The following is a 26396-nucleotide window of genomic DNA, read 5'->3' on the forward strand; positions in this document are numbered from 1 at the left end:
CGAATTGTGACACCATGTGTTTCTCTTTCCTTAGTTGTATGTTTATTTGCATTATCTTCTGCCATTGAATTGCCATCTTGAGTGTCCTCATTTTGTAATGTCATTTGTTTGATTGGGATCCATTGATGTAGAAAGCATTTTTTTAAGTTTTTAATCCTCATATGATGTTGTAGACATCAAGAAAATGTTGTAGACATCAAGAAATCAAAAACACTATGTGATGTTTGAGTAGTCCCACTATCATGTACCGAATCACCATGCATGTGACTATTTCTTCTCTCTAAGTTTGCAAGACATTTTGACAAAGAACCAAGTGAAATTTGGATCACTTGGCCACAATCCCATTGCAAAGTCTTGCTCGTGGTATGCAAGTCTTCTTTTGGTCCATTTTGTCATGAATGATGAATAGATATTTTATTGGATACAACTCTGAGTAAATTCTCTAGATAGTATACATTTTTGCAACTCATATGTCTCCTTCTCTGCAAGAAGCACTTAGAATGCTCAACTTTGCTCTTTGTTGACTCTAATTTCAACTTAATGGATGTGAAGAGAGCAACGGTATTGAATGTTGTATTCCACATTCGGTAACAATTGTAGTGTACAGTGGTGCCACAACAAGAGCAGCCGCACATGTGCAAGTCAACAAGGTGTCTCTGACAGTCTCTCTCTCTTAAACAACCATAGGCGCTATCAACGGCACCTAGCCACGGACCACGTAGGTGTGGACAACACACGGCGGGCAACATCGCCAAGGCACACAAACTGGCAAGTTGAGAGCAACACAACTCGAGTGTAAGCATGCGAGGAGAGTAAACACGCACTCTCTCTCTTTCTCTCATGCGAGGAGAGTAAACCAATGTCATCAACATCACCGATCCAACGCCACATACCGCCGTTCCAGCAATCGGCGTTTGGCAGAAGCAATATAGCCGGAAATCGAGATCGTTTTTTTTTTGAGAGAAACGTCACAGATCCAACGCCACAGACCACCGTTTTAGCAATCGGCGTTTGGCAAAAGCAATATAGCCGGCAATCGAGATCGTTTTTTTTAGAGAAACAATATATATATATATATATATATTCTTTAAAAAAATGCCCAGAGAAGTATATCTCTCTCTCTACAGCCGTGGAGGGGATAAGTACATTATCTTTCAATCTCTCTCTCTCTTCTCTATTTGAAGAGATATTGGCGAACAAGGAGAACCTCCTGTAGTGCCTTCACCCACATGCCGTCATCAAGTGATAATTCGTTGCAACACAACTTTGACATGGATACCTCTTTGCCTGATGCTACTCTAGAACAATAGATTTATCTATAACTGTAAGATCCCTATCCCCACCGCGCAACAAATTCAGGGGTGCTAGCAGCGGAAGTAGCACTTCTTGCATGGGACAGGGTCCCATACTCGGGGCACTGCACACGGATATTCGGACAAGAGACTAATCTATTGGTTTTTCCAAAACCGAACCCGAAAAAACTTCCTTTGCTCGGAAAGCACGGGCGATTCTACCAGGAGTTCCTAGCTCATAGTAACCGGCAATATATTCACATAATAAAATAGAATCTCTGTAGAAGATCAGCAAGATCAACCAACAGATCCATATAAAAGAGTCATGGACTTATCCGTTTGAGGACCAGCAAGGTCAATCAACCAGATCCACACCCGAATTCAGAAAACAACTCTTACTCCTTGATCCAATATCTTCCCCGACGTACTTGTGGGTATCTTCGGCGACCCAGAGCCCGAGCACTGTATGGTCAGCACCCTCTAGGATCCTTCACAGATCACCTAGCGCTTCACTCATAGGCCACTTCCTTGGTCCCTCATCCACTGTACTGGAAGCTTACCATTTTAATCAAACCGAGGCTAGTCAAGACCTCGGCCGACCTTGCTACGCGAGACGTCCTCCATTGACTCTCTGTCTCAGCAGTTGCAACTTTATCAGGTAGGTCTCCACGACCATATTCTCAAAACAGTCAAAATACTTCCCCAGCATTCTTGACATAAAATAGTCATTTACAAATACTTCACAATTAGAGTTTTTATAATGAACTCTCAAGAGTCTTTTCACATTGTTCCACATCAATCCATATTACTTAACCCAATTCCAAATCATATGCATATCTATTCTTAACCAGATACAACAATTTCCATCCCATCACATCATATTCACTCACTTCACATAACATCCATTCTTATCTTTCTTAAAATACATTACATCTCATCACATCCATTTCACATTACATCTCATTCATTTGTTGAAATTACAGTAATGTGATGAGCTATGGTGGATCAAATGCTAGAATTAACATCATTAACAAAGTGATTAGATAATAATTAAGATGTGAGTAATTAACAAATAGCTTAATGTAGGCATGGATAATAAAAAACCAGCAAATTCTCATTAGGCCAATACCTCAATTTATAGAGTTTACATCCAAGCATCTAATCCCACTGATTTCTCCTTGATTCACTCCACCTCTTTCTCTTGATTCTCTCTACCTCTCCCAGAATATCTCCACACTTCCTAGAATATCTCCACACTTCCTAAATCTTCTCATGCTACCCTTTATTCTTTCCCAGTAGATTCTTCTCACCTTTTCACAGATTCTCTCACATTTACAGATTCTCTTTTACAGCCTCTAACCAAGGGTTTGTTCCTGCACACACCCTATTCACTTGTATATTTCAACACCTCCCCTCAAGTGAATACTCCTAGCATACCTGGACCCTATACCAAGTTTCCCTCTTACTTAATAGCCCACGACCAGTGCCTCAAGTCCCTAAACTCATAGTCCTTGACACACTCTCTCTCTATGTGTCCAAGGCTACTACAAGTGCCGCGACCTTGACTAAAGTGCTCATATATACATCTATCTACCATGTGGCCTACATCATCGGTGGCTCAGAGGTGGTTTTACTTTGTTGGGGCAGGTTACATTGGGTTGTGGGGTCTCTCTCTCTCTCTCTCTCTCTCTCTCTCTCTCTGTCTCTCTCTCAGAAAAGATGATCTGACTCCACTTCCTTTGGAGCCTCCATGAAGTTTACCGATGTCGTTCCTTCTCCCACTGGGTTTGCTGTAGCAGTCTCTTGCCATGTGTCCTAGCTTTCCACACCTGGCTTTCCACAGTTGTGGCAAGTGAAGGTCCTTCCTCCTACTCTGCCTCTTCCTCGTCCTCGTCCTCGATAGAATCCTCCTCGGGTGAAGAATGCTTTTTCTTCTCCTGCTGTTGAGTCGAACCATTTCTTCTCTTTGCCTATGCTCTCTTGCTCTAGTAGAGCTCCTTCTATCTCGTGTAGCTTCAATTCAGGTACATTCTTTAGTGTTGCTACAATATTTTTATATTGGGTGCGTCTATTTAGCGAGCCAAGAGCAGTGAGCACAGAGCAGTGAGTAGAAATAAAGTCCTTGTGAAAGTGAGCAAGTAGGGGCATGGTATAATGTTAAGCGAGCATGTAATGTTAAAGAGAAGAGTGAAACCATAGTGCAACTCTATAATGAACAGAACAAAGAAGACTAAAAAAGTTTAAAAATGACTATTGCAAATAAAGCATTTTCAAATGAATGGTGCGGATATAAAAAATCACTACAAAACTCATACTACTTGGCTCGCTAAAAAGACGTTGAATTGGTCATTGAGCTACTAATAGAAACAAACTATTGTTTGCAACCACATGGAAACCACAGCGACTAGATAGCATAGAAATCAAGCCATTAAGATGCACACCAATTTTAATAGCCATACCACTGACACAACAATATAATACTCTTTAGAAACCATAACCATAGGATTTAAAAAATTTATAATCCAAATAAAAATTGTCCAACAATCAGCTACACGCTATTGTAAAAAACATTCAGAAGCATAACATCCATCAAAACATTACTTCCAATAGTCCCAAAAAAATGATTGTCTCAATTAAAAAAAAGACTATCTCTAATGGCATTCTGATGTAGACATGTGATCCTCATAACTGCAAGAGACACAAAGAAAAGAAAATAAGCTTTATCAATACAAAATTATTCTCTACTAACATATTTATCTTTTCAACATGCATACCTTTGCTGAGTATGGTTCTAACAGGTGATCATAGATCCGCTCATCCTTGTCTAACATTATGACATTGCGATCCATAAATGCTGCCACTAGCCCAAGAGTTCCAGTGCCAGCAAACAAATCCAAAATCGTGTCCCCAGGACGACTGAAGACGGAGACGATGTATTTGCTAAGCCGCTGACCTCTCTGACAACCGCCCCGCCATGGTCTACCCTTTCTCTTCACCAGATCCTCCGATGGCACTCTTGAAAATGCACACAAACCATTAAACATTTGCCATAAAGATCACCGAAAATCATTTTAAATTCTATCTTGATTTGAATGCATACATACATGTCAAAGATAAGATCTTGCCCTACATCAAGATCATCACCTAGTGCCAAATCCCTTAGTTGATCCCCATGCATCACAAAGCTTGTAGCAGGAGATGTTGAGCGAACAAAAACAGCCAATATTAGACAAGTGACCTACAAGCAAAGACACATTGGTTGTTCATGCATTTTCACCTTAAATGGGACAAAGAAGATTTGCACAAATGACAGCCCCAAAGAGAACAACACCAATACCTGGGTAGTAATCATTTGCCCCATCTTCTTCCCAATAGGTGGAGTACACCTCACAACCTGTCTATGATAAATGCCAAACCCAACGCTCTGTGCAACCTGCTCAATGGTCACTCCTTCTTCCATAGTGTAAAGGCATGTAAAGAAGCCTCGATCCGAGAGACAAGAATCAACAACTTTAAAAGTAGAGTCATACATGCCATCCCCAATCTTATTCCAATATGGAACCTTGTTTGCAACACAACCTCCAATGATGATATTTGAGGGGAAGTCTGCAAATATCAACTCCACACAGTAATCGGACCCTCTACTCTTGACATTCCCTACTGTGCAAATAACATTCATGGCATCAAGCACTTGCTTTCCCAATGAGGATGCATCCTCCATGTTCACAAAAGTAGCTGCAAGGTCCTCAATACTGACATTGAAGGCATAAATGGTTCCTATAGACAGGTTTTTGACATTTAACACACATAGTCTCAAGTCAAAACAATCGGATCACGATAGAGATGAGGTAGGAAGCTCACATACCTGGAGCTTGCAATGTCTTGGTTATGATGTCAGTTGGTTGTATCCCGCCTGCACTACTATTGGATGTCTGTTGTTGACTCTGCTCCCTATTTGCTTCCATTGCTCGATTCACCTCCAATGCACGATTCACTATTTCCCTCCCTAAATTCACTGGCAATGACTTACGAAAAGAAGCCGATGCAATCGATGTTGCATGTGATGTGGATGTGGCCTCATTATGATCAATTTGCTGGCTACGAAGCTCCAATATAGACTTATGTTGGCGATACAGATCAAGCTCCTCCTCAGGCACATGGTTTCTTTCAAGGTCCAACCACCACGGGCAGAAACGAGACTCTATGCTTGACATGGCCTGTTCAATGACAAACATGGGTAAACACAACTCACCCTCAATATGAACATGTTTCTCAATCATGGATTCAAAATGACAAATTCAATCACTTACTCTTCCAAGCTTCAAATCGGCATACATATAAGATTGATTGTCAACACAAAGCCACACACTAGCGAGAGGGGGTAAAATATCCAATTGGTGCTCCTCAATTTCAGAAAGCAACCATCTGCAAGCCAAAGCACAAATGATAAAACAACACACAGAAAGAAGCATGCATGTTTTTTAACAAGGAATATCTGGGTTATGTTGGAGGAAAACCTATAAACGACTCGCCGTGTAGCACTTTGTAGGCCTGGTTGATGGTCAATATCATGGCTAAATTTTATGCCTCCTTTGTGCACTTTGAAAGCCCTTTTGAAGTACTTTCTTCTGCATAGAACAACAAAAGAGGTGAATCGGCTCTCACCTGGCAACCTGACTCGATCGGCATTTTTAATATCATTTTGGATTCTCAAACCCAGCTCCGTGATCTGAAGCCAGTAGGAGTACATGTGCAGCCATTCCCTAACCTTTGTCTTATCATTTGGCATACCCTCAAGTGATCGCACTGCAGCCTGAGAGTTGTCCAATAGCTTGACAATGTGAGCCTTATCTGTGTCTCTGATGCAAGCAGAACCTATCATATTGAGCTTTTCCTCTGTGGCCACATGATTGCTTGACGCGTGCCATGGGAGGGAGAGCACTGCACACCAAAAGGCCTCACCATTGGAGGGATCAGCAATCCTTGCATATTTTGATGTTTTTCCTCTGTAGAGAACTTCTACCTTTCGAGTCACATTCTCCCTAGCAGACTCGGCAAGTGGTCCATTTGTTGATGCCTCATCAATTTTTTGCTCCATCTCATCCTTGAACAAGAGCCAAGTCATAATCTGGATTGGCAAATGAAGCCAACTAGGCCTTCCTCTGGCAGATGCACTCTGCATCTCTCTCTCAACCCATAGCTTGTCCTCATTGTCCAAATGTGCCATGAGAGTTGTTAGGTCGGACTCTCCCAATCTTCTTAGTTGAAATAGACGATCACCAAATGTGGTTGGCACAAATGCATAATCATGCGTCCTACAAAACAAAGAAGAAATATGTTAATATTCTTGAGTACAAACAACTTACTTGACATAGAAGGAGACTCTGATGACAAATTAACTTACTTGTTCAACCTGGACAATGAAAACAAAAGCTCACCCACATCCTTCCGCTCGAACACATAAAATTTACAGAGAACACAACAATGCATGGACGAATCCCCTTGAAACCCTGTAATAAAACACAAAATTAGGAAGGACAAAGAAGCATAAGAAACTATAACATCCCAATGAGAACTCACCTGTAGAAATGCAGTCCATCCAAGCATTGTGTCGATTATTACCATCAAGAATATGCACCATTTTTCGGCTCAAGTACGGACCCCACTCGGGGTCAAGTGCAAGAGTTTCCTCAAATTGTTGATTCACAGTCCTCCAATGCTCATCCCAAGATTCCTCCCTCTCTTGTGTCAATGGTGTCTCCTCCCCTTCCAAGTCCATAATTGATACTGTGAAAGCTCCCATGCTCTCAATGTACCCACCTAGTTTTTTGAAGCTTCGAGTAAGAGATTTATCTGTTGAGGGAGAAACCTTTCGGATTGCCTCCGTCTGGATCATCCTACAGAGAGGAACACGTGGAGGTGGAGACCTAAATTTGACTCCTATCCTATCTAAAAAGGCTTGTGGAGTAGATGTCTCTAGAATCTTCCCAAAAATATCAACCTTATTTTTTTTCTGCTTGCTTCCTTCAGTTTGGGTTGTGACAACTGTTTCTTCTTGATCCTCTAGTGGATGTGTGTTCTCTTCCCCCTCTATCTCTCTCCCAGTATCCTCAGTATTCTCACCTTCATCCTCATTATCACCACCTTGAGTATTCTCACCCTCATTTTGATCACCTTTATTTTCCTCAATTGCCCCCACTACATTTTGTCCATCCTCCTCATTTCTTTCATCACTATGTAGATGCTGCCTATCCATATCCACCTCCAGGTTAGTGTCATCTATGATATGTACCGCATGCTCTGTAGTAGTAGGGTTTGAGGAGGCGGCTTGCTCCAAAGTGCTAGAAAAATCAGCTTGCCTCCTTGTGTGTCTCGATGAGCTCTCACCTGGGCCAACCTGCACACTCTTTTTCCGCTTAGCAAGAGGTAACTCATCCATTTTTGCACAACAAGAACCTTTCAAGCAAGATGCTCTAGTGAAATGACTCGAACTCATTTGAAAACCAGATAGCCATGCAAAAATACAAGAACAAATCTTCAAATAGTATTGTACTCGTATTGTATAATTAATTGATTATTTTAACAGCAAATTCAGTAATACAACACAAACTTAAAGAAAAGGTGGCACATTCACTATCCAACAAAACGGCCAACTCATTATAACGAACAGAATATCTTTGAGATTATCATATGGAGTGCTTTGGCCCAAATTCCAAGGCATTCAAAGCCGTATTGAATATTTTAAAAAAATCTCCATTGGAAAATATTTACGGAGCCCTTTTCAGGTGTTCAATTCAAGGCATTCAAATTTATTGGAAAATATATAAAGATTCGGTAGCCCAAATCTGAAGGCGTTCAATATTGAGTACTAAGAAACTTTAGAAGTGATATTTCGCAATCCAACACTTTTTTAAGGACAAACTTTTTTCTTTTTGTGCTATTGTTCTTTAGATGCACATGTTTGCTGGTCTCCTCTCTCGACTGTGTGAGCCGTTTCTCAACCAAGAAGACATCAAATGTGAGTTTTTTGAGCTTCTTGTATACACAAAGTCTGCATAATATAGACAGTAGTAAGAGAGACACTCTATGCAATGTGTTTGAGACAGCACCATATAGATAGCATGTTCTTACACTACTCTCTCCAAATTTCTGCCGCCGGGGGGATCCAAGGGGGGCCGGCGGCAGAAATCAAAATCGAACTCAAAATCGTGACGATTTTGTCACTGCTCGGCAGCAAAACATCCTATTATTTTGTGCGCTGAGCGCACAAATTAATTCAAGAAAAATAGCAAGAGGTAACGCCGCACATCTCATACTGTGTGTGGAGTGTGGCAGCAGCAAAACATCCTATTATTTTGTGCGCTGAGCGCACAAATTCATTCAAGAAAAATAGCAAGAAGTAACACCGCACATCTCATACTACTGTGTGTGGAGTGTGGCGGCAGCAAAACATCCTATTATTTTGTGCGCTGAGCGCACAAATTCATTCAGGCAAAATAGCACAAATTCATGGATGATGATACCTTTCTGTGTCTCTTTGTTGGGGAGAAAGATTGGAGTGGGGAGAGGGCCCTGCGCATGAGATCAGCGTTTCTTTGCTGGGGAGACGTATGATGCTTCATGATCGCTTCTCTGCGTGTGTGTTCGAGGGAAGATGCTTCTGTGTGGAGGACGACTAAAAGCGTTAAGTAATTGCTTCATAAGAAGTAGCCGACTACTAAAAACCCTAAGTTAGGCACTGGACAAATTTTTTTATCCTAACACTAATGAATTTCAACACTAAAATTTAAGGGTTTGGTCAATATTTTTCCGATTTATTTAAATCTATAGCACAGTTATGCTATGGCATCCAACTGGTAGAGTTTTTGAAATCTAATAGGAGATTATGAAAAAGCGCAAGAACTAACACAAAGCAAATATGTGTGTGTGTGTGTGTGCGTGCGTGTGTGTGTGTATACATACACACACGTGTACACACAAACATATATACATATATACATGTACTCTTCTTGATACCCTTCATTATGACTATTTTTGCAATAAATATTTTTATTTGCTTCTACCCATAGTCTTAAAATGAGCCTGGTAAAATTGTATTATGGCTAGTATATGCTATTGATTAGAGCAAGAACATCTAGTATTAAAATATTTTTGGCTAATATTCAATGTAAATTCCTTAATTGTTGTTGTGATTGCATTATGCAGGGAGGCTCGTGTTTTCCTCCATTCTACAATGGGTGCATGCATTCGAGTCCCCTTCTTGAATGGCAAATGTCTTGTGTCAATCAACATGATCCGGGGGAAGCTTGGAACTATTGGTGGGATAAATGTGGAGGCCTTACTTGAAATTGGAGGAGAGTATGAGCCCATTTGTCCTTTACACTTGTATGCAGGGATTGGAGACGAGGCATATTTTATCTTGGAGCATTCATTGTCCTCTGTATATATTGCCAAATCAGAGAATTATTTTGAGACCCCAGAACAAGGCCCCTCAACTATATTTCCTCCCGGTTCTCGAAAGAGTACTCCAATGTAAGTGGCATTAACTTTGTCTTTGACATTTTTTGTTTTGCATTGCGCATTGAATTAGAGAGCATTGTGCTTTACAGTGACTTGGACACTGAAGAGATAGAAGAAATCAATGTCCAAGCACATGGGTCATTGCAAGAGGAGATAGAGGTCTCTCCTGTGGAAAAGTGCTTTCAACATTTGGAAGAGGAAGATGTTCAGTTTCATACTGCGGTCTCTTGCTTTCAAATAATCCGCATGTTACCTCCTACTGATGTCTTGCACACTTTAATCCATGATTGTGATTACAAAGGCAAGGTAAAAGAGCTTCCCAAGGTGTACCCAGAGTTCAGTACATATGAGCTTGAAGGTGGGAAAGGTATGGAAGGGATGGAGCAAAAATACGAGGGCAACATTTGGACAAAGCCACAAACGCAAACTAGGGCCAATAAAACTTTTGTTCTTAGGAAGAGCTTCTGCGGGGGAACCTTCCAGTGCATGAATGAGCACTGCTCCTTTAGGACACGTATGAATCAACCAAACAAACTCCATTGGAATGGGCAGCTGATAAAATCTCCAAAATATGGGAATTTAGCAATTGGGAGCTTCGGGAACCTTGAGTGTTTTTTCTGCAAGCATGTGCCAATGTGTCTTAAAGAATGTCCTGCCTGTGTCTATTATTTTATGCCAAAAGAATCAATGCATAGCAGACTATTTATTCATTATGGCAAACATACACACATGGTTTCCAAGGGAATGTGCCGAGCATCGATACGAAATATCAAGGCCTTTGTAGCACGTGCAGTGGGCATCGACCACAACGCTGGGCCCAGAAAGGTACAAATGATTGTGGCAAGGGAGGTGGTTTTAAGAGCATTCACTGATGATGACAAGGCACAGGGAGAATTCATGACAGAGAGGGAGCTACAGGAGATGTCGCAAGAGTTGCAAAGTTTGATAAATGTCAAAAAGTACGTAGGAAGTGCAATTTAGCAAAGAATAGTATGCAATTATCATCTTTAATACACTAAGTATGCTTTATGAATGCAGGGTGAAGCAGATGGTAATGCAAACACGAAAAACAACACGGCCTCTGGGTGAAGGATATGAAGCCATTCTTAATCTAAAAAGAACATGCCATTTTGAGTTCTTCCATGGTTCTCGATTTCCATTGCAAGCCACCACTACTACTGAGCGTTGCTTTATCTTTAAGATGTCTACTACTGGACCTGGTTCTGGGATTGACATTGTTCGGCGAATGGACAAGGATGGTAATGGGGATCTTAATCAAGCATGGGTCTGCTTTGATCATGTGCATCGATACTGGATGGCATACAATGGGAGCACATGTTTATGACCACATGTAAGTTACAAGCGGTAGAGAGCATTGCTTAATTTGTGTCTTTAATATAACTCTGTTTCCATTTGTGGCATGCAGGATTGGTGAGCTATTGACAATAGCAACTTGTGAATTTAGAGAAGAGGATGAGGATGCTCAAGTCATGTTTTGGGAAAATATGAATTTGGTAATGGTGGAGCACACAGGGAAGGTAGCAAATTTTTTTGGGTTTATGGCGGATGAGGCTGGCGCTAACTGGAATGCAGTGAGACGTGTCTTCAACGATGGAAAGGAGATGATTGAAAGGGAAAGGTCATGTTTATGGCATTGGGAAGACAACCTTCGTGTCCACACGCAGAGGTACATCTATAGCCCACATCAAGAAAAGCACAGGGAGATGTGTGAGAAGTGGAGGACTGCCCCAAACAAAGAAAGTGCCCTTCAGCAATTTCGCAGGATACGAGCATGGTGGGCAACTGGCAAGGCAGCTGATAGAAACATCCCTAAGCTTCTTAGCTGGTTGAGTTGGTGGCACTATAGGGTTAGTCGATGGGGTCATTTCATTTTAAAGGTAATGTTTGTAAGAGATTATTCATTGTATTATTGTGTGCCTCCTACTTATGTGCACTGCATTGTTTTTAATCAATTTCTACCACTCTCTTGTAGGATGGAGAGCCTATTGTCAATGCTCTTGTCCCAAGGACAAATATGTCAGAGACCAAGCATGCAAGCTGGTTGGCAGGGGAGGGGTATAGGCAAAAGATTAGTCTTTATGATGCTTGTGTGACAGATCTAATCAATGCTTACTTCCAATGTGCCAGACAACTGGCTTTCTTGGAAGGAAAATACACAGGTTGTGGGCCTACATTGGAGCTTTTGGTTGAGAGAGCTCTTTCTCGACAGAAAGCAAGTCCATCCCCAATAGCTACCTCACGAGCAGTGGATGATGCAGTGGCGGGGACCCCTATGTTTTCAAATAGGGTAAAATTCAAGGGTGAGAATAAAACTATTCGAGCCAAAAGGCCACTACACGACTTGACAGAAGAAAACTTTGGCAACTCTAGCCATAGGCCTGAGTTTAACTATGTGACAAGAGAGAGGTTAGAGCCTGCAATAGAGGTCGATGAGCAATGCAAAGTTTTAGAGAGCCTTGAAAGTGATGTGCATGATACAAAGTGGGCCTTGCGGAGGATACCAACAGTGAATCGAGTTGAGTGCAACCACTGGGCATCAGGGAAAAAGTGTAGCTCAAGGTTGCGAGGGGGTGATGTCAGTCCTTGTTTTTGGAGTGATTGTCAACTATCCTCCTGGAAAAAGGAGAAGTATTGCTATTTTTGTAATACAGATGTTAGGCACACTTGGAAAATTACAAAGACAATATTACATCCACCAGAGGATGTCCCTTGTGTTTGGCCCATTGCTAAAGGTACCAAGTTACAAGTGAAAGAAGCCTGCAAGCTTATTAGAGCAGGATATGACATTGGTATTCCTCTTGAGTTTTTTCTAGAAAAGGAGCTTGCAAAAGGCACTAGCGAGACAAACAAGGAGGTGAAACAATTTCCATATCGACGAGGAATTTCAAAGGCTGCATTTGGTCAAATCACTGCAGCCTTAGATATGCATGCAGAAGTTGTAGGCAGCCATATACATATAGAAGGGGTAAAGGAAACATTTAGTATTAATCCATTGACCAATGGGAGCCAAGACACATCTCTGATAGAGGTCACTATTCAGAAGAATCCAATGTGTTCATGTGTGGAGTTCAGAGATAGAGTGGCCAAGAAAAGACCATATCTTGCATGCAAGCACATATACTTTGTGTTCTTAATGATTCTTGGACAGGATGTGAACAACAATATGCATATTCATCAAGTTTGTATTTCTGAGAGAATTGTAAAAGACATGCTAACTAAGTCTATTAGAAGTCATCCTCAACAGCTTTAGGAACCTGCAACCCACTTTAGTTGAAATATGTATGGGGGTCATGTCATACCAGCTGAACCGTAGTACTTGTTTTGGAAATGTTTTGGTTATTTTATAAATTTTCCTGTCTATTGTCTTTTGTTTGCTAATGGCTCTCCAACATTGTGAATACTATAGATTCAATATCTTTTTAGCGAGCCAAGCAATATGGGTTTAATAGTGATTTTTTGTATCTGCACCATTGGTTCGGAAAAAAAATTATTGCAATGGTCATTTTAGAACATTTCATGTCTTCTTTGTTTGATTGCTATAGAATTGCACTGTGGTTCCACTCTCTCTTTAACATTTCATGCTCGCTTAACATCATACCATGCCCCTACCTGCTCACTTTCACAAGAACATGAGCTCTACTCATTGCTTTGTGCTCGCTGCTCTTGGCTCGCTTTTTGACCACCCCCTTTTATATTCACCTTTGTCCACACTCTTCAGAAGCACTGCTAGTGCCTCATCATCTTCTATCTTTTTGCCAATAGCTGCCAGCTGTTGCTTAATGCTTTTATATATGTTCAAGTGTGTGATTAAAGGTTCACTTTCCTTCATATCCAATTTGTAGAATTGCATTAACAAATTTATCTTTGAATTTTTAGCTTGTGTACCAAATAATTTATTGAGATCATCCCATGCATCTTTTGCCCATTGTATCCCTGTGATGTGATGAATGATTTTATCATTTAAACTGAGTGCAATAAGTCCCAATGCTTTTTCATTCCTACTCTGGGCATTCATCTCTTCCCTCAACTAGCCCCCACAGATTTTTCCTCATGAGCAAATACATGGTTTTTGTCTACCATGTGTAAAACTGCTTCCCATTAAATCTGGCTATTTCTTGTGTTGTACTCATGATGATGTGAAGGGGGTCATATCTCTTGATCCAATTTCAAGACTCAAGGGTAGTGTCTACCCTTTTACAACTCAATCTGGTGTTTAAGAGATGATTACAACAAATTTATCAGCATAAAATCACTAAAAATTACATTAAATCAAGGGTAACCAATTTGTACGAAATGGTTGGAGTATCAAACCAACTCCGAATTACAATCTAAAGTTATAGGGATCTGTATCAGATACTTAATGGTTAATTTGAACCCTCAATTGTACCAAAATACAGTGATTAGTATTGATTAATCACTGATTAGCAAATTAATCCTCTACGTAAAAAACAGAGTATGCGAGGAGCCCAGATCTGAGGCCTTAGAGTTCAAATGAGCTCAAATGCTTTCAAGGCCATCAATAGCAATGAGTCTAGTAGAGGATTAAGCTAATAAACATAAGATTTGACCAAATATTGAATGCTTAATCTTTGTTTTACCAAAGTCACCTGCAGATTTGATGAAGAGCTTGGATCTCACTGTAGACTTGATCAAAACAATTTCTGACTTCACCAGCTTGTAGAGCATGCTTGAAAACCCTTGGAGCTATGAGGAATTAGAGCAATTTGATTTCATGAAGTAGAAAATGCAGATTTCCTCCAAAAAACGATGCCTGCTAAAATCGCGATTTCTCCTGCATCCGACGGCGGTTTGCTGTGTTGATTCGACTGGTTGGAGCACAAGGGTGTTGGCTATCTATAGCTAGAAGCAATGGAGCTAATGTTGAGTGTGTAAGGAGATAGAGCTCCTCCACCAGCTGGGGGTGCAGAGAATAGTTGAAAAAGAGGGAAAAATTATAATTAGCTACTAATCCTAATTAGCAAAGAGATTAGCAAGATAATGGACTCACAAATTAATGGATTCTAGGCATGGCTCTGATACCATGTTGAAATTATAACAATGTGATGAGCTATGGTGGATCAAATGCTAGAATCAACATCATCAAGAAAGTGACTAGATGATAATTAAGATGTGATTAGTGCGTAATTAACAAATAGCTTAATGTAGGCATGGATAATAAAAAACGAGCAAATTCTCATTAGGCCAATGCCTCAATTTATAGAGTTTACATCCAAGCATCTAATCCCACTGATTTCTCCTTGATTCACTCCACCTCTTTTGCTTGATTCTCTCCACCTCTCCCAGAATATATCCACATCTCCCAAAATATCTCCACACTTCCTAAATCTTCTCATGCTACCCTTTATTCTCTCCCAGTAGATTCTTCTCACCTTTTCAATCCACAGGTTCTCTCACATTTACAGATTCTCTTTTACAGCCTCTAACCAAGGGCTTGTTCCCGCACACACCCTATTCACTTGTATATTTCAACATCATTCACATGTTATATTATTCATTCACATTCTGATTCACATGACATCTCATCTCATCTATTCGCTCATATCGACGTCATATCCATTCACATACATATTCGCATTCATTAATCCACATACACATCCACATCGATATCCATATCCATACGTCCAACATCCACATCCGCATCCATACATCCATACATCCACATCCACATCCACATCCACATCCGCATCCATACATCCACATCCACATCCACATCCACATTCATACATCCACATCCACATTCATATCCACATCCATACATCCACATTCATATCCACATCCATACATCCATATCCACATCCATATTCACATTCACACATCCACATCCACATTCACATTCACATACATACACATTCCATTGCCATATCCACATCCACATCCACATCTACATCCACATCCATACATCCATATCCACATCCACATCCATATCCTTATCCACACTCCACATTCATACATCCACATCCACATTCCATATCTACATCCATACATCCATTTCCACATCCACATTCATACATCCACACATCCACATTCACATTCATACATCCATATCCACATCCACATCCATACATCCATATCCACATTCCACATTCATACATCCATTTTCACATCCACTTCCACACCCATATATCCACCTATATCAATCTACATCATTCACATATCAAACCACATCATCCATACATCCATCCACATTGATCTACATCATTCACACATCAAACCACATCATCCATTCACATCCGATTCACATGCCTTCACATCCTATACCATTCATTCACATCCTAATTCAGAGGACATCACATTCATTCATCCATTTACATTCATCTGATGCATATTACTTCCATCCATCCATGTACATATATCTGATTCCTATCACATCTCATCACATCTATTTATAGAATGTAAGAGAATTCTAATTTTTTTGATATAAAGATTCTTTACGCATCTAATTAGGCATAAAGACAACTTTAGTAGGAATAACGTTTTTATAAAAATCCTTTTATGCATAAATTCAATTTTAAGGAAAATAACACTTTCGAATTAAAAATAAACCTTTTATGCATTTTAGTATGCATAAATTCCATTTTAATGAGAATAACACTTTCAAAATAAAAATAAATCTTTTATGCATCTACCTATGCATAAATTCAATTTCAATGAAAATAATACTTTCGAAATAAAAATAAATCTTTTATGCATCTTTCTATGCATAAAATCAAAATTGATAAGAATAACTCTTTTGGAATATGCATAAACTCAATTCTGATGAAAGTCACACTTTTATAATAAAATAATTTCTTTTATGCATAAATTCCATTTATGATGAAAATCACACTTTTAAAAAAAAATCTTTTATGCATACAAATCATTTATGATGAAACTCTATCTTTTAATATAAAAGAATTTCTTTTATACATCCATTTATGCATAAAAATCATTTATGATGAAAAACACACTTTTAATATAAAAAAATCTTTTATGCATATGTTTATGCATACAAATCATTTATGATGAAAATCACACTTTTAATATTAAAAAAATCTTTTATGCATAAGTGTATGCACACAAATCATTTATGATGAAAATCACACTTTTATGCAAAAAAAATATTTTATGCATAAGTTTATGCATACAAATCATTTATGATGAAAATCACACTTTTAATATATAAAAAAATCTTTTATGCATATAAATCATTTATGATGAAAATCTCTCTTTTAATATAAAAGAATTTCTTTTATGCATAAAAATCATTTATGATGAAAATCACACTTTTAATATAAAAAAAATCTTTTATGCATACAAATCATTTATGATGAAAATCACACTTTTGATATAAAAAAACTTTTATGCATACAAATCATTTATGATGAAAATCTCTCTTTTGATATAAAAGAATTTCTTTTATGCATCCATTTATGCACAAAAATCATTTATGATGAAAATAACACTTTTATAATCAAAATAACAATTTCAATATGCTTCCTTCTATGCATAGAATTTAATTCTAAAGAAGTAACACTTTTTTAATAAAATATTTTTAGTATGCATTTTTTATATTTGAAAAATATTCTAGATGCCTAGAAAACCTTTTTCACACCTACCTATGAACAAATGATATCATTGCTTAGCTAATTCAATAGGAGGTGTTCCCATGTAAACACACTCACACACTCTTTTTCTTTGAATATCAAATAATTATCATTGTTTTTACTGGGCCACTAACTTGTACCAAGAGGATGATCATAAAAAGTCAGATCATGCATGTTTGATAGAGGAATCTAATGCAAAAATGAAGATTACAAAGCTATGGCATGTTTACTTCACACACACTTCTACAGGTGGCTTACTTATCTTGCAAAGGGAAGGTATGCTTAAGGGTCTTCCTCACTTATCTCTCTGCCACCAAAATATGTGTGGAAAGGCTGTGTTCTAGGCAAATACATCCATCTGCAACTTTGAGAGATGAATGAAAGCTATAGCTTATACAACCTACCTTATGAAAAAAAAATAGAAGTGTTTTCCTATATCTAGAACTTTATTACTATGCTCGAAAAATAAATTTAGATGTAAAATTCAAACTCTCTACATCAAGGTGGGGAGTACCTGTCAAAGGAATTTTAAGATTGTTTGGCTGTTGATAAAGGCATCGAACATCAGCTGACCACCCCTTATATGCCACAACAAAATGGTGTTGTTGAGAGATGCAATCATTATCTCATCAGTGAAATGGTCAGATCTATGATTAAGGCATGACAGGCATACAAGTTTTGGATGGAAGCCGCAACTTGTGCCACTCATGTTTTAAACAAGATCTCTAGACCATAATGCCTTATGCGGCTTGGTACAACAAAAAACCAAAGGTTGATCACATGCACGTGTTTGGTTGTTTAGTACATGCACATGTGCTAGCTCAGTTAAGGGCCAAGCGTGATGACAAGGAAGTCAAATGCATATTTGTGCTACCAAGGGTCCTCGTCTCTACAATCATGTCACTAAAAAGGTGATTGTGAGTAGGGATGTTGCCTTTGATGAGAATTCAATCTAGGGTTGATTTTAACAAGCACAATTTATGCCAATTCATCGAATATGTTTGAAGGAATACTTCCAATTTAAGTGCCTATTTTTTACCAAGATTTATTGCAAGGGAGAGATTCCTCCACATTTGACACTAATTTAAGTTTCACCAACTCCAAATCAATTGGAACAAGTGGTCAATCATGAAAGAACCGTTATTGATGAAGCTAGGAATCTACCTAGATGACTAAGAAGCACATTGTAGAATAGCAAACTAATAGCTCCACTATCAGTAGGATAAGATTAGGAGAAAATCATGCCTCAGTTTCAGTAAATGTCATTGAATTTATTTTTTTGTTGTTGTTTGCATGATATAGATGAGCCTAAGTCTTTTGAAGAGGCTCAAGAGGACCAGAATTGGGTGAAAGCCATATTCTAGGATGAACTTGATTCAGTTCACAAGATGGTACTTGGGATTTGGTTGACTTGGTAAGAAAGCTATTACGACCAAATGGGTTTACAAGGTCAAGAGAAAGTTCGATAAATATGTCAATTTACAAGGTCAAGAGAAAGCTAGATAGATCTATTGACATGTTGGAAGGTAGATTTTGTTGACTTGGTAAGAAAGCTATTGCAACAAATGGGTTTACAAGGTTAAAAGAAAGTTACATAGATCTGTTGACATATTCAAAGCTAGAATTGTTACCAAAGGGTATGCCTAGAGGAAAGGTATTAACTATGATAAAACCTTTGCGCCCACTTCTTGTAAATATCAGATTTTGTGACTACATTGTCTACAAACCAAGGTTGAAAAGTGCACTAGTTAGACATTTAAAAACAACATTCTTGAATGGTGTCTTGAAAGGAGATGTTTATGTGAGTGAACTTGCTGGTTTTGCTAAATGTGGTCAATAACATAAGGCATTAAGGCTTAAGAAAGCCTTTATGGTCTGAAAGAAGATTCATGAGCATGGTATCAGAAAATAGATACCCATTTGATTAGCCAAGGTTTTCAGAATAGTACGATAGAAAACACGCTTTATGTCCAAAGGAAAAAAAAAAGGACATGCTCATTGTGATTTTATATGTTGATGACATGCTTGTCACAGGAACCAATGAGGATCATATTGTAGCTTTCAAAGCTATTTTAAATGCCTCTTTTAAGATGGCCGATGTAGTTCTTATGCACTACTATTTGGGCATGTAGTTCATTCAACATGATGATGGTATTGTGATCAAAATGTCAAAGCTAGGCAGAATATGTCTAATTGTAAAGTAAAGCTTAAGCATTAGTGGGCCTTAAGCATCCTTGAAGAGTTGCACAACTGCATAAGAAGACCATGGATGTGCCCAATAGGAATCCCAACTTGTCATATTCTCCAAACCCCTCTTCATCAACTCTTCAAATCTCTCGAAAATGGCCTCACACTTTTCGGTGCCAACATGTCCCTTTATTACATTCCAAAATGCACTCTTGTAGAACCTACTCTGCCTCATAGCGAATTCACTTGCATTGTTACTCCATTGTCGCCAGTAGTTGTCCCCAATGGGCTCTTCTATCACTTCAATGCTATGAAGTCTGAAAGTCGAGACAAGATTTGCTGCAGATATGATCTCCTCTAGAGTTGCCAAATACTTGGGAATGTTAAAGGTGTCCAACTCGCTCTGATCTACCACTCCCTGTAGTTAAATGAGGTCAATCATCAAAGTGGCTAATATTTGGGAGGGTGGCACTCCCTTGTGGTACCTAGGTGTGTATATGGTGTGTATAGCCAAGTGTGTGACTAGGTAAGGGAATGGGGAGGATTACAAAAGGTGGTCACTTAAAGTTATCTAGCACATGATTAAGGTCGTGATCTATATGCCTAACATAGAATCATGATCCATTCAATTACACTCCAACATTACGTTAAAGTATTTAGGATACCTCTTGGATCAACTGTTGCCATGCAATCTCGAGATTTCTGAAGCAATTGTCCTCTTGTTGCTGATGGGGAGGAAAATGGTCTGATCGACATGGAATGAGCAAGAACACCAAGCCTCCAGGAACCATCTCCTCGCTGCGACACCTAAAGAATGTGCCTAAATCTTGTTGGAATTGCTTGGCATAGACTCTCCCTGTGGCCTCATTCGCCCCAGGTCCATCCACCCAGATCTTGCCTTTATTCCACTCCCTAGATCCACGCTCCAAAACTACGGCAGGGGTCTGATAAAAAGAAGATTTAATATTTTTTTCCCCCAAAAAGCCTTGATCTATGTAATGGGGCTATGGACCTCTACACTACCCGAGTGCCACAAAGAGGTCAAGATAATTTTAAAAAACTCCACCAAGGGGGCTACAACACAACGGTTCCAAAGATTAGCCACTTTTGTAGGCGGTGGACATGCACGCCCCAATCTGTAGTAGGAAAATCTTAACTAATCTGATCAATATTTATTAGGCCAATGACATGAAATAGGAAAGGATAATTTAATTACTTGAGAAAGCCAGTGCAGGCAACACGAGGAGAAGACCAGATCAAGAGACGATCGAGGAAAGAGCCGTCCATAGACCGTTCCTGGTACTGCAGCAAAGAAATTGGAGTGATTAATAATGGGAGGAGGCGGATTACTAGATTTTGCTGCGAATGGCCGATAATTATTCTTATATTCTGCATCATAGAGTTGAATGAGAGTGTTGAAATCGTTGCTAGGTAGATCACAGAAGAAGGCCTGCAATTCGAGATGATCAAAGTTATTATTATAGAGCTGCTTCGTAATCCGGTCGAACATGAATTGCATGTTGGTCAGGCAATTGGGTCCGCTGGAGCAGCCCATATCAGCTATTCTAAAGACGCGGCGGCGGCTACTATGATCATCAGAGCAGTAATAGAAATTGAGGATTTGCTGATTAATGGCGTTTTGCAGTAATGGTCTGCAACGCAAAAGCACAGAGTTCTGAGGCTCTGAGTTTGTAGCATAGCTGGCATGATGGAGGCCAGAAAGCATGGGAAAGCCCGCGCTAGTACTCATGATTAGTAATTGTACTTAATACTTCTAATTATAATGGCTAATCGTGGGTGGTGATGCAGGAATTAGACAGTCTTCTGATCGAATATATACAGAGAAATCCGTCGACGTACAATTATTGTTGAGCTATTAGAATTCCACTCCGATTTGGATTAATTTCGTCATTAGTTTACATTTCGTAGCTCTGCATTTATAACAGAAGCAACCCTACCAAAGTCCTTGAGAATATATGTCTTGTGCAACACGTCGGGCCATTTTAATTTTTGAGCATATCTTGGATTCAGTAAGTCAACAATACTGTTTTATTGTTTGCATCAGCCCAATATATTGTTGTATTGTTTGCATCAGCCCAATATATTGTTTTTTTAATGTTTGAGGGATTCACGAAGTCAACATCCATTGAATGAGCCCAATATATATTGTTTTCTTTATTTGACTTTTAATGGGGTATGTCCGTGTTGTCATAGGCTTTAAATTTGAAGCCCAACAAGGCAAGGTTTCCTTTTTTTTTTTCTTTTAAGGCATGAGGGATTATATTAAAATAAAAACGAACCGATTACAAAATGCTTTTTACACAGAGAAGCATAACTCTTTTAATGGATAGATCTTTTAAATGCTACAAGTTCTGAAATTTTTTCTACTACTGATTCATCTCTCTGGTTTTGATGATCCTCGTCTCATCTTCTATTGCTTCCCATGCTTGATTGAACTGGGAGTTAGCTGCTTGGGTGAGTTTATCAAGTTTCTTGTTGGCTCTATTGACTGACTCTTGGTGCTTTCATCGGAGCTTCTTCATTGTTATCTCGTTGTCTAGTTCCAGTGCTCACTTCTTGGTATTGACAACAACTTTATCCACCTTTGTTAGCACCTGTAGCTGTAGACATAGAAGGCTGCTCAGGGTGTGAACCGGATCCCTGTCGTGTGCAATAAGTCGGGGGGCTACCCCTAATGGGCCATTTTAATTTTATAGCATATCTTGGATTCAGTAAGTCAACAATCTATACAAGATAAAGGACGACTACCTCTCCCTCCACGTGGGCAAAGGAGGAGGCATTTATTCAAATCTATCTATCCACTACCCTTTTTACTTGGAGAAAGGAGAGGAAGAAATTTTAAAAAGGAGAAAGGAGAAGAGAAGACACTCTTTGGGAGTTTCTTTCCCACACACTTAGGTGCATTGGGGCTCACAATTAATTGTCACCATCAAGCCATTTACTCATTAAATGAGTTTCTTATATATATATATATATATATATATATATATAATACATTAGAAAGCAAATTGCCCACCCTCACATCTTCTCTTGTTTTCAGTCTTCTTGTCATGGTAGCTTCTCTTCACGTGTTTGTGTCTTCCTCTTCTTTCAGTCTTCTTGTTGTGTGGCATCTTCTCTTCTCGTGTCCATGTCTTCCTTCTTTTCTTCTTGGTGTGGATCTTCCTCTTGTGGAAATAGATGTTCTTCTTCTTTCATGAGCTTGTCCGTCTCAGTTCTTGTTGCTCCATGTGTGAGCAACATGTTTAACTGTTTTGTTGACAGTTCTTTTGGGATTTTGATGTTTATCTTGTGTCATTATGCAATGCAAACCCAAATCTATGTGGAAGGTCTTACCTCTTGCCTTATTCTGGACAAGGGCAGTGTCTGATCCCATTTTTACACTGATGTAATGTGCCCAATACATAATGCATATAGCATTCATTCTTATACACATTCCCAAATACAACTTTGGCTGTGAATAATTTTGAATTTGAGTGTGATTTGCAGGCATTAACCAAGGGTTAAATGCAAAATGATGATTACCATAAATTTATCAGCATAATTTTACCAGAAATTACATTAAATCAAGGGTAACCAATTTGTACAGAATGGTTGGAGTATCAAACCATCTCCAAATTACAATCCGAAGTTATAGGGATCTGTATCAGATACCTAATGGTTAATTTGGACCCTCAATTGCACCAAAATATAGTGATTAGCACTGATTAATCCTTGATTAGCAAATTAACCCTCTGTTTTATGTGCAAAAAACATAGTATGTGGGGAGCCCAGATCTGAAGCCTTAGAGTTCAAATGAGCTCAAATCCTTTCAAGGCCATCAATAGCAATTAGTCTAGTAGAGGATTAAGGCAAGAAACACAAGATTTAACCAAACATTGAATGCTTAATCTCTCTTTTACCAAAGTCACCTGCAGATTTGATGAAGAGCTTGGATCTCATTGTAGACTCTTTCCACATTCATTCACATCATCCCACATCATTTCCACGTTCATTCACATCATACCACATCATTCCACATCCGAGAATGCCTCATCATGGGATAAAGCAGTTATATGACTACAATTTACATATTATAAATATGACCCCACAATAGATCAATGCATGGTATGAATCCAGAAGTATAGTGGAAAAAACTAGATTTATCACACTTGAAAATTTTCGGGTGGATTGCATATGTACATATTCCACATATGTACATATTTCTGATGAGTTACACAATAAGTTGGATCTGAAGGCTGAAAATGTGTTTTCATTGGTTACTCCTTGGAGAAAAAGGGGTAACAAATGTTACAACCCTGTCACATGTGAGATGAGGATGAGCAAGGATGTTGTATTTGATGAGATAAGTAGCTAGTATGCTAATGTAAAAGACTCTATTGGGTGATGCATAAGAACAGGTGGTTGCATAAAATGCAGGGCACAATCCCACAGTCGTTGAGTTGATCAAGAGAGTCCTCTAGCAATGGGTCTATTTATAGATCATGGAGTGGTTGGCTGTGTCAGAATGTCAGTCCTCCAAATTCAGCTAGGTACCTCATGTAAAGATAAAGAGAAGGTCAATGAGACCCTCTGTATGCTTGACATTTTAGTTGGGCTTTCAATTGTTTTGATGGAGAGTCTAGAGGCTCATAGAACAGCCTTAACAAGGACTTTGGGATTCCAACTATCAAGATACCTAGTGTAAGGAAGGCAAAGATAGCTGCAAGGACACCAAGGACAATTCCATAGCTACATAGGTTGAATAGGATGAAAATCCATGTTTAGAGATTGATGTATAATGGTTATGTAGCTCACCAATATGAATACATGGCAAAGTTTATGGAGGATGCTAACCCCACATGTTTTGAGGATGTTGTTGGGCATGAAATTTTGGATACAACCATGGATGAAGAAATGGTTGCATGCAAATAAGACATGGAAATTGATGCCTTTACCTAAGGGTAAAAAGTCTATTAGATGTAAGTGGGTTTAAAAAGTGAAGCTGCATAACTCAGATGAAAGAATTATCAGGTACAAAGTGAGATTTGTTTGTGAAAGGTTATGCTCAAAACTACGTCATTGATTATGAGGAGACATTTAGCCTCATTGCCAAGATGGCACAATCATGAGAGCTGTAATTGTAATGGTATCTACGTCAAAAGGTTGGGTCTTACATAAGATGGATGTAAAGAATGCATTATTGCATGGTGAGTGGCAAGAAGATGTGTATTTAGACCAGCCACTTGGTTATGAGCATTTGAGTCACCCAGATTATGTGTGCAAGCTACATAAAACCTTTTATTGTTTAAAATAGGCACTGAGATAATGGCATGATAAAATCAAAGAGTATCTTGTAACCATTATCTTTCATATGAAAGATTCAGCTCATTTACTCTATATGCAAAAGAGTGATAAGCATATTGTCGTTATGTACGTGGATGACTAGATTGTTGGGGGTAACAACATCGAGCAGGAAGTTGAGCATGCGAAGGGTCTCCACAAGAAGACGTTTGACATGAAGGATTTGGGTGAGCTAAGATAATTTCTTAGCATTGAGGTCATTAGGACACTGAAGGGAATATGGCCGTCTCACACAGAGAAACAACAATAGTATGCCTTGGACAAGTTGTCCAAATATGGTATGGTTGGCTGTAAGCCCATTTTTGTACCAGTAGATTATAATAGCAAGCTGAGTACGAATACATGTGAGATGTTGGATAATCCCACTTTGTATAGGAAGATAGTGGGTAGCTCAATCTACATAACAATCACTAGGACAGACTTAAACTACAAAGTTAGGTTGGAGCTCCAATTTATGCAAGATCCTCAAAAATCACATTTGGATGGTGTGAGGTGTACACTACACTATGTGAGAATCATAGTGGTGGATTATTGTCTCTTTTATGAGGCTGGTATGGAGTTGCAAGTATATGGATACACTAGCATAGAGATTGGGCTGGTAGCATTGTGGAAAGAAGATCTACTATAGTGGATTTATGTTTTCCTTTGCGAGTGGTGCTATTACAGTTACCTTGTTAAGTACAAAGGAAGAGTATAAGGTTATTGCAATCGCAGCATGTGAGGTAGCTTGGTTACGCAAGCTACTTAGTGATTTAGGGCTACATGTGGGCAGGCATGTTGTTATTTATTTTGACAACCTTAGTAGCATACAATTTTCCATGAGCCCAGTGTTTCATGCCTAGACCAAACACATAGAAGTCCACTCACTTCATTAGAGAGAAGGTCTTGGTAGGGGATATTGATCTTGTGTATGTCAGCATAGAGGACAGACATTTTCACCAAGGCCTTGGGTGCTCAAAAGCTTCGCATATTTTGCAGCATGCTTGAGCTTGAGGGGGAGTGTTGAGATGTTAAGCTCAACTAGAGTTGACACTCATGACATGCCTAGGCCATTCCACATTTACATCACTGGCACATTTGGTAGCTGACACGATGGATATTTATCAGTGACTACATCTACATAGTCCACCTATCGAGTTATGGCATACTTATCTTGCTAGCTCACCTACTTGCTGTGTTCACATTATGGACCACCTCTAGTACTTATGTTGATTTTCACTTAATCTTTTATAGCCTTCTTTTTAAAGTAAGAAGAAGAAGAAGATTTTAGCCTTCCATCTTTGTGTGTGTGTACCATCACTTGAGGTCCCGTTGTCCCCTCGCCACATGATCATCCATTCTGGGATAACCCCTCCTGCCTTGCTCCACACATCCACCACGAAGCATCCTTAGTTAATAGAATAAACAT

At 39.1% G+C, this 26396-nt stretch overlaps 1 protein-coding gene and 1 pseudogene across 2 annotated transcripts in view; one reads left to right on the plus strand and one right to left on the minus strand.

Annotated features, from left to right (window-relative positions):
• The window catches only part of LOC147613702 (gibberellic acid methyltransferase 2-like), a 292450-nt pseudogene that overhangs the window by 102206 nt on the left and 163848 nt on the right, over positions 1-26396 (plus strand). The window lies entirely within an intron of this gene.
• Positions 19647-21477, minus strand: LOC147613704 (gibberellic acid methyltransferase 2-like). The gene is made up of 3 exons (XM_086781678.1): positions 20841-21477; positions 20290-20568; positions 19647-20042 (listed from the first exon to the last, which is right to left on the minus strand). The coding sequence occupies exons 1-3, from the start codon at positions 21372-21374 to the stop codon at positions 19662-19664; spliced, it is 1194 nt and encodes a 397-aa protein (XP_086637804.1). The 5' UTR covers positions 21375-21477; the 3' UTR covers positions 19647-19661.

This window comes from Cibotium barometz, chromosome 43 (assembly GCF_041138505.1).
Source record: "Cibotium barometz isolate CiBa-2024 chromosome 43, ASM4113850v1, whole genome shotgun sequence".
Classification (NCBI taxonomy): domain Eukaryota; kingdom Viridiplantae; phylum Streptophyta; class Polypodiopsida; order Cyatheales; family Cibotiaceae; genus Cibotium; species Cibotium barometz.

What these genes read in the sequence shown, in the direction of transcription:
- LOC147613704 (XM_086781678.1), bottom strand. Translation starts at nt 21,374, where the DNA reads ATGAGTACTAGCGCGGGCTTTCCCATGCTTTCTGGCCTCCATCATGCC. An exon ending in GCCTGCACTGGCTTTCTCAA is followed by an intron (nt 20,569 to 20,840) that starts GTAATTAAATTA and finishes TCTTTTTATCAG; the next exon opens with ACCCCTGCCGTAGTTTTGGA. An exon ending in GGCAACAGTTGATCCAAGAG is followed by an intron (nt 20,043 to 20,289) that starts GTATCCTAAATA and finishes ATTTAACTACAG; the next exon opens with GGAGTGGTAGATCAGAGCGA.